Here is an 8433-nt window from a genome sequence, read left to right as displayed (position 1 = left end):
TTTCCCCCTTTAATTATGGGGTTTCTTTTAGGAAGTTTTTCCTTGTGCGATGCGAGGGTCTAAGGACAGAGGGTGTCGTATCCTGTACAGTCTGTAAAGCACACTGTGACAAATGTGTAATTTGTGATATTGGGCTATATAAATAAATTTGATTTGATTTGATTATCAAAAACTATGAAATCATGATTATCATGAAACTAGTTTGACATAAGAGTGCGTAAGCAATTTAGTAATTAACTTAGAACAACTTGCAACCTTAAAAGCTGTCTTTTGGTAGAAAGTTAAGATTTATTTTAGACAACAATGGAAATGTGCTCGCTTTGGACAAAAGCGTCAGCTAAATGAACTGTAATGTAATAAATAAAAAAAACTTGTGACAGATGAGGAAGCAGTTAAATTAAGACTTTCATAAATCAACAATAATGATTTTGTACTCATTTAAATGTAGTATACATTAATTCAGCTCAACAATTACAGGGAACAGCTAACAGCATGCACCTAAACTCACCTTTGTAAAATAGCAGATTAATTCATAACACCATTTTCACAACTCAGATCCAAATCCAACTTTATTATGAAACAATGATTCACAGCACATTTCACCTCAACCAAGTACAGAGAAAGATCCTAATTATTTACTTTTCACACTATCGACTATCGTGAGTGGGTCGCAGGCCTGTTTTTATCTCAGGCAGACAGCAATAAAAGGCAAATGCACAACCCTGGAGTCAAAGCAGAGCTCGAGTATAGCTAAAAGAAACATATTTGAGGGAAAAGTCCTTGAAAAATCACTTCACCTGCAACTTTCTGCCCTGTTTTGAGCAGTTAACTGGAAACACGTACAGACAAGGCCTAAACAAGATTAAAAAAAACACTGAGAAAAGATTTTTCCTCTCTGTGTGAACTAAACTAAAAAGATCCAAACAGTACCACACAGGGTTACAGATTGTACTTCAGTGTAAAGTTTGCTTTGGATTTTGATGTGACTCCAGCAGTGCGATACACAGTCCAGCTTACAAATCAAACAAAGACAAAGTGTAACAAAGAAAATACTGACACTAATGTTACAACAGTGATTATTCAGAGCTTTAAACCAGATGATGCAGAAACAGAGGAAGTATATTACTTTAGCATTCTGACCAAATGTGGAGTAAACTGGGTTGTTATTAACATGAAATGTGCAATTAAACGTAATGAGATTTATAACATGTCACTGTGTTTTATAAGATGTTTATATCCACATTTTGTTGATATAAATCTAACTCTGCAAAAATCTTCCTAATATGTATTATTGTGTAAGATTGTCTTTTCTCTAAGCAATATAAGCGGACAATAACCACTGTGTAAACATGCAATATTTTCTTCAAATTAAACAATTTATTCTAGAAAAATGTAAACAAAAACATGAAAAATGAATATGATTGTCAGTACATTCACAACTTCCCCTGAGGTTTTGTAATAAGAAATATAACTCCTCTTCCCAATCAAAAGAATAGGTTGCATAATCCAACAGTAAATCTGAATTATTGAAATTGAGACTAGACCACTAGTAAGTGAACATCCAGCTTGACACAGCAGCCGTATCTGTCAAATGGCTCGGATGACAGTCACAATGACTTTACCAGCCATCGTAAATGTCATAAATATATAACATATTGATTGGTACCTGGCTGGTGTGACTAAAATGTATTTGAAATGTAAAGCCATTATGTGTGCTTGTCACCCTTGATTGCTCCACCAACTTAAAAAAAACTATAATTAAATAGACATCATGTATCTGAGGGATGGTGAGAAACAATTGTCACAACATGTCTAGAATACAAAGATAAGTAAGGAGGAGCTGCTTCTCTCCAGTCAGGTCTTCACTATTTTCTTTTCATCTGTATGAGTAGCTCTCATCATCGTACTCTAACTCAATCTCATCCTCATCCAACAGCCCGTACTTGAACTTCCGATACACTGTCCCATCTTGTCCCATGTACACAATATCACCATCATCGTTGTCTTCCTCATCATCTTCACACTCAATGATTCGGTCATTGTATTCTCCGAATGAAGAGGTGGTGGGTTGTGAGGCGATGCCTGTATTGCTGTCCAGTTTCTCATATCCTCCAGGTTTGGTTTTAGGTGCGATGGCAAGTGATTTAGATCGAGCATTGAGGAAGAGGAAGACCCCCCCGCCCACAAAGACGATAAGTATAACACAGGCAATGACAAAGAGTTTAGCGGTCTTGCCTTGAGCCTCTAAATTTCCAGCTTCCATCAACACAAAGTTGACGCCCTCGATGCACTCCACTGTGAATAAGGAGATGGAGCACACCGTTAGGTCACAATAACAAACATTTCATTTCTATACTGAGTTTGTTTTTCATGAATCCTTGTCTCGTACAAGTTTGTTTTACAATACTCTTGTTTCACTGAAATGCAGTGTTGTATGTGACGGCTTGAGGCCATGAAAGCTTGATAAATATACTGAAATACTGGAAACTCCTGTTTGGCAGAAAGATGAAACTCATGACTATACAGTGGGAAGGCTACCAATTACTGGAATTATACAGAGTAATCAATTCAAATGAAAGATGCCCTGAAAGAATGTGACAGATGACGCTATTTTCCCGTAACAAGCTTCAATACAGTCTGTAGTTGTGTGTGTTTTGTTGGAAGCTTGTGCTACAGTGTGGGTTCTTGTTTACCTCGTGAGGCCTTGCAGTCACAGCACTTCCAGGGTATTGGTTTATCGTCATAGCGTGTCTCATTTCCACAGCAGGACAAGCAGCGGCCATCTTCAGAGAGGATCTGGAGTGCGGGGCACACTGTGCAGCTCCACATGCTTTGACCCCGGCAGTCCACGCAGGATGGGTCACATGGCTTGCAGTTTGGCTCATCGCTCTTGGACTCAGAGCCCTAAAGCAACAGAAGAATTTGTTACACAGCAGCCGCACACAGTGTCACTTTCACACATTTTTATCTCCAACTACTGCTCCATGACTTACAGAGCAGCCTTTTCAAACTGCAGCTATAGCTCTGATGTGTTGTTAATTTTTCATGAGGCAGATGTGATAGGTTAGTTGAATAATAAATATTAAACAAAAATACTCTTTGTAAAAGAGGTAACACACAAGCGGTCTGTCACCTGTGAACTGTAGAAGCCTAAGAGACACTGGGATACACAGATGCCTCCCATAAACTTGTAGCCTTCATAGCAGGACTGACAGGTCAGAGCGCCCTCATCTGGATGGAGAGAGACACACAGAGAGAGAGAGAGAGAGAGAGAGAGAGAGAGAGAGAGAGAGAGAGAGAGAGAGAGAGAGAGAGAGAGAGAGAGAGAGAGAGAGAGAGAGAGAGAGAGAGAGAAACGTCATCACATGGCTGAAGTGGAATTTCCAGATAAAAACCGGAGTATGTTTTAGTTTGGGGGAAAACTATGATAGATAAGACATTTATTATAATAGTACTTAAACACACATTGTACACTATATTGAGAATATATGCAGACATGTGATGTAAAATATTTCTACTGTGTACTGGTAGTTAAGGGTTTAGGAAACTGTGACAACAATTCAAGCTCATTAATGTTGTTTGGGGGATTTTTGGAGGTATGAACTGGATGGGGGGGAATGACTGAGGGGGGGAAATGAAAATGATGTGTGCAGTGTATTATTGTGCTCTCTGTGTTTTTGATTGACATAATATGCCAAAAGAAAAAAGAACACAAGGGAGAAATAAGCCATGACAGGCTTCCTTTACCGCTGCAGGTCTTGCAGGTGGGGTGACACTTGTGGCAGGTCTTAGCGTGGCGGTGTTGGTAGTAGCTTGAAGGGCAGCTCTGCAGGCACTGTCCCCTCTGCCTCAGGTAGACGTAGTCCTCCCGACAGTTCAGACAGTTTCTGTTACCACGACCCCAACACTGGCTACAAGAGGGGTCACATTGCTCGCAAGCCATGGTGGTGGTGTTGCCAAAGTGACTTAAAAGGAGAGAGGATATCTGTTTAGTTTATGTGGAGAGAGAGAGAGAGAGAGAGAGAGAGAGAGAGAGAGAGAGAGAGAGAGAGAGAGAGAGAGAGAGAGAGAGAGAGAGAGAGGGGGGGGGGGGGGGGGGAAACTATGGCTGTCTGTGTGTTCTTCTAACCTCTCTGAACAGGTTTCGACACAGCTGCTCCCCTGCTTGAAGAATCCCGATTTACAGTTGACACACTGCAAACTGTGACGGCCGACACATGACTTGCAGCTGAAGTGGCAGCGCTCACACACACGTTCGTCCTTGTCCTCTGCGTAGTAACCCACAGGACACTCCTGCACACAAGTGTTGTCTGATGGACACAAAGTCACAATTTTAAAAGGAGAAGTTCCCTTTTGCTGGATGATAAGCATAACATTTACTATTGCGATAACTTACTCAGTAGGAAGTGTGGCTCGTTGCAGCTGAGGCAGAGGTCTTTGCCCAGCCCAGAACAGCGATGACAGAGTTTGTCACACGGTTGGCACTCCCCATTATGGTCCATGTATGAGTACAGAGAGCACTGACTGAACCACACACAGTGTCCGCTGGCATCTTTACGCCTGCTGGTGTCGCAGCTGAGGCAGGATGAGGGCTCATGACCTGAGCAGGTCAGACATGATCTGTCACAATCTGGGAAAACAAGAATCATCAATTGAATAGAGTAGAATTTTCATTTTTTGTTGCATGTTTAAAATAAACTTCCACCTTCCCTACCTCTGCATTCATTGGTAGTGGCATCATAGTAAGTGTTACTGGGACACTTAGCCAGACACTCTCCGTTGTAGCGGACAGCTTTCGGGTGGCGACACACGTCACAGTCATCAAAACCCGGTCCGTCACAAGAGGCACAATCAGCATGGCAACGCACACACTCCTGTTGCTTCTCGCTGGCAAAGAAGCCAATGGGACAATCATCCACACACTTACCCTCATGGAGGAAGTAGTACTTTGCACACTCTGGCAGAGAGAAATAAATCATGATAAGTTTAAGAAGCAGGGCTGATTACATTTCTTGCAAAATAACAAAAAGACATTTAGGCCAGTGACTAAAAATATTAGTATTCCAAACTAGACATTACCAATTACTGCTATAACCTATGAGTCAATTAAACAATGTTTTGAGTTGATTTAATGACAATTGTAATTTAACAGACTTAAAATGAATGTAATATTAAAAGTAGACTTTTAGTTTTGCTTTAGTTTCTTTTACAACAAAGACCACATTATTTACTCGTGCACATCCAATCACAAGTTGGGATTTCCAAACTGAAGCAACAAAAATAAAATCTCTTCTCCATCCCCTCAGGCAGCCCTCACTTCCTAGTCCTCAAACGGGCTTATTCTTCATTGTACATGTTTTCTATGTACATATTACTCAAAATTACTTCTAAAGCGACTCTGACCCTGACAAATGTTGGTTTTATCTGTTTTATCTTTCCCAAACTTATATTCATCATTGGATTTTTCAAAAACAACACCTCTCTGTAACCCTCCTCTCCACATCTTCCAATTCTCTCCCCTCCACTGCCCCTCCACTGCCCCTCCCAGCGTACTTACTCTTACACAGGCCATCTTGACTGCACTCTCTACAGTGAGCTGGACAGCGATGGCATTCTGTCTCGCTGCTGTAATAGCCCTCTAGACAGTGAGACCTGCATGAGTGGTCCAACAGCAAGAACTGTTTCTCACAGCTCAGACAGTGAGACGAATTTCCCTGACAGGATGCACACTCTGGGGCGCACGGATTGCATAAACCACCTTGAGGAAACCCTCTAGACAGAGAAAGGAGAGAATAAGGTAGCATTGATGTATTATGATGGTGCGTGTTCATGTGCAAGTCAAAAAATGTGGAAACGGGGCAAGCACCTCTGACAATCCACCACACACACTCCATCTTGGAGGTAAAGCCCACTGCGACAGCGCTGGCACTGCTTGGCGTCCTGGCACGTGATACATCCTTTCAAGCAGTTTTCACATTGGCTCGACATCTTGTTGGCAAAAGTGCCAGCTGGACAACGTGACATGCAGGTCTGCCGGGAAGTGAAAAAACGACCTGAAGACAGAAAACAAATCCCACCACTGATACAAGAAAAAGAACACAGGGGACAAAGATTGTCAGTGGTCAACAGCTTGTTTAAATTTAAGGTAGATTATTTATCATTCTTTCTCCCATGCTAAAGAAAAACATGTACTTTTATAGCAAGTTTGCCTCAAAACATCTAAGACATTTTGTAGTTTCAGAAGCTCAGTATAATGTGGCATACAGACGGCAAATGTTTACCTGAGTAGCAGCTGTTGCAGTCCTCCTTCCTTTCCGCAGAGCAAGTCTTACAGGAGGAGTGGCACAGCTCACATTCACCCTGACCTGATGGTTAACAGCAAACGGAAACCAGGACAAAATATGTAGACGTGAATGAGATGGAAGAGAGGAAGAAATGAGAGGGGACCACCGCACCACGAAACTAGACTTAAGGATGTATTATTGAGTACCTAATGATTGATAGAAAAATATATTTCACAGCATGCTTTAGTATTTAACAGCAGCGCTTTATATTTGGGTTTTATGTTTAGGTGAGGAAAGCTGTAAAAAGTCAGCATCACACTTTACAAGTACAAGTAGAAACAAGTAGGTAGTGTTGACAACATTTAGTAGCCTAAAATCAAATTAACATTTGCCAGTACTGTTTCTGAAGTGTGTCTCAGGGCAGGAAGCCAGCTGTGTGCTCTTTAAACACTCCCCGTTTTTCAGCGTGAGTTTATCTTCGCAGGAGTCACAGTCATCATATTGTGGCCCTCCGCAGGTACGACAGGCGCGGTGACAAGGCTCACAGTCCCGGCTCTCCTCATCCACAAAGAAACCTTCCTTACAGTGATCCACACACTTGTCATCTGGACACACAAATACACATTTTCACTTCCTCTATTTACCACTAAACTTAGTAATCTTTTATTGAAAGAGATAATCTGACACTGTGAGACTTTCTTTTACTTGTGATCATAGATGCCAACAGATGGGGACTGTTACTGTGATGTGTACAGCTCTTTAAAAACACATTTTTAAAGTACTGTCTGGGATAGCTCATCAATGATATCAAAATCAGGTGCAAATCACAGTTTCCCCAGAAATGTCTCTAGCTGATATTCACACCATAACCCAGAATTATAAATAGTTGAAATGTTACCAAAGACGTAGAATCCCTCTTCACACCAGTAGCACTGAGACTGGTCACAGACTACACATTGTTTGTCTTCACACGGAGCACACACCATGGTGACGTTCGCACTGTAGGTCCGATCGGGACAGGACTGATGACAGTCTGTGCCTAACCTGATAGACAGACAGACAGACAGACAGACAGACAGACAGACAGGCAGACAGACAGACAGGCAGGCAGGCAGACAGACAGACAGACAGGCAGACAGGCAGACAGACAGACAGACAGACAGACAGACAGAAGCCAATCAATATGAGTGCATATGAATATGTTGGTACAATTCAATGAAACTCTCAACCGAAGAGACTTACCTGGTAGTAACCATCTTCACATTTCAGGCAAACCGTTTCCTGCGCCTCATCTTCTGAATCCTCTGTGGAGAAGAGCAGAAATTAAACAAATCATTTACAGCAGATCAGGCATATTGTGATTTCTGGACTAAGTGAAATAGTTCTGTTTGCAATCTCAAGGCGAAACAAAAAAGATCAGCCTTAGTATCAGTTGTTGCAGCTTCTGTTCAAATCACATTTAAATATGTCAATGTCAATGTCTATCTCTCCATACTGAAAAAGGGAAAAATAACAAAATAATATGAATTAGGAAAAATGCCTAATTTCAACTACCTGCACCCAAGGCAGCGTCACAATACATTAAAACAACAGTTTCCTTTAACACCAGCAGGAGGCGCTCTGACAACACACATTGAACGTGTTGAGTTACTGTAGAATTGAGTGGCACTCACAGATCAATCATCCGTGTGAGTGTGATCAATGTAGAACTAGCAAACTAATCTAACCCGGAAGCCCTCAAACAAAAGTCAAAGTCAAAGAGTCTCTACGACCATTTCAGTTCAAATCTATAATGTCTGTAAGTTTCTCTCATCTTCAAGAAGTCAGAAGTCAGATGCTGCAGCTCTGTTGTACTTTGCAGTGGTGTGTGTGTGTGTGTGTGTGTGTGTGTGTGTGTGTGTGTGTGTGTGTGTGTGTGTGTGTGTGTGTGTGTGTGTTACAGGTTACATAAAATACTATGTTAATGTGTTTTCTTTTGTTACTGGAGCCCGGGAAACCTATGTAGGGGATATAAATAAGTAATCCAGGTGTTTGTGAGAGGCTGTTTTTGTACACACACCAGGGAAGAAACTTTACTTTCTTTCCACACTAATTAATTCCTGCTGTCAATCAAAATCATCCAACTGGTAACTGAGGAAAAGCCACCTTG

The 8433-nt window shown here is 41.5% G+C and overlaps 1 protein-coding gene across 1 annotated transcript; it reads right to left on the bottom strand.

The window, feature by feature from the left end:
- Positions 1-596: 596 nt before the first annotated feature.
- LOC115013227 (proprotein convertase subtilisin/kexin type 5-like) lies at positions 597-7318 on the bottom strand. The gene is made up of 12 exons (XM_029439330.1): positions 7183-7318; positions 6683-6889; positions 6282-6365; positions 5867-6053; positions 5558-5772; positions 4715-4957; positions 4397-4630; positions 4130-4310; positions 3748-3965; positions 3134-3231; positions 2694-2904; positions 597-2295 (listed from the first exon to the last, which is right to left on the bottom strand). The coding sequence occupies exons 1-12, from the start codon at positions 7268-7270 to the stop codon at positions 1877-1879; spliced, it is 2385 nt and encodes a 794-aa protein (XP_029295190.1). The 5' UTR covers positions 7271-7318; the 3' UTR covers positions 597-1876.
- Between the last annotated feature and the right edge of the window lie 1115 nt (positions 7319-8433).

This window comes from Cottoperca gobio, chromosome 9, assembly GCF_900634415.1.
Source record: "Cottoperca gobio chromosome 9, fCotGob3.1, whole genome shotgun sequence".
Classification (NCBI taxonomy): Eukaryota; Metazoa; Chordata; class Actinopteri; order Perciformes; family Bovichtidae; genus Cottoperca; species Cottoperca gobio.
The sequence above is the reverse complement of the archived record's forward strand: the minus strand, read 5'-3'. Positions and strand labels throughout refer to the sequence as shown.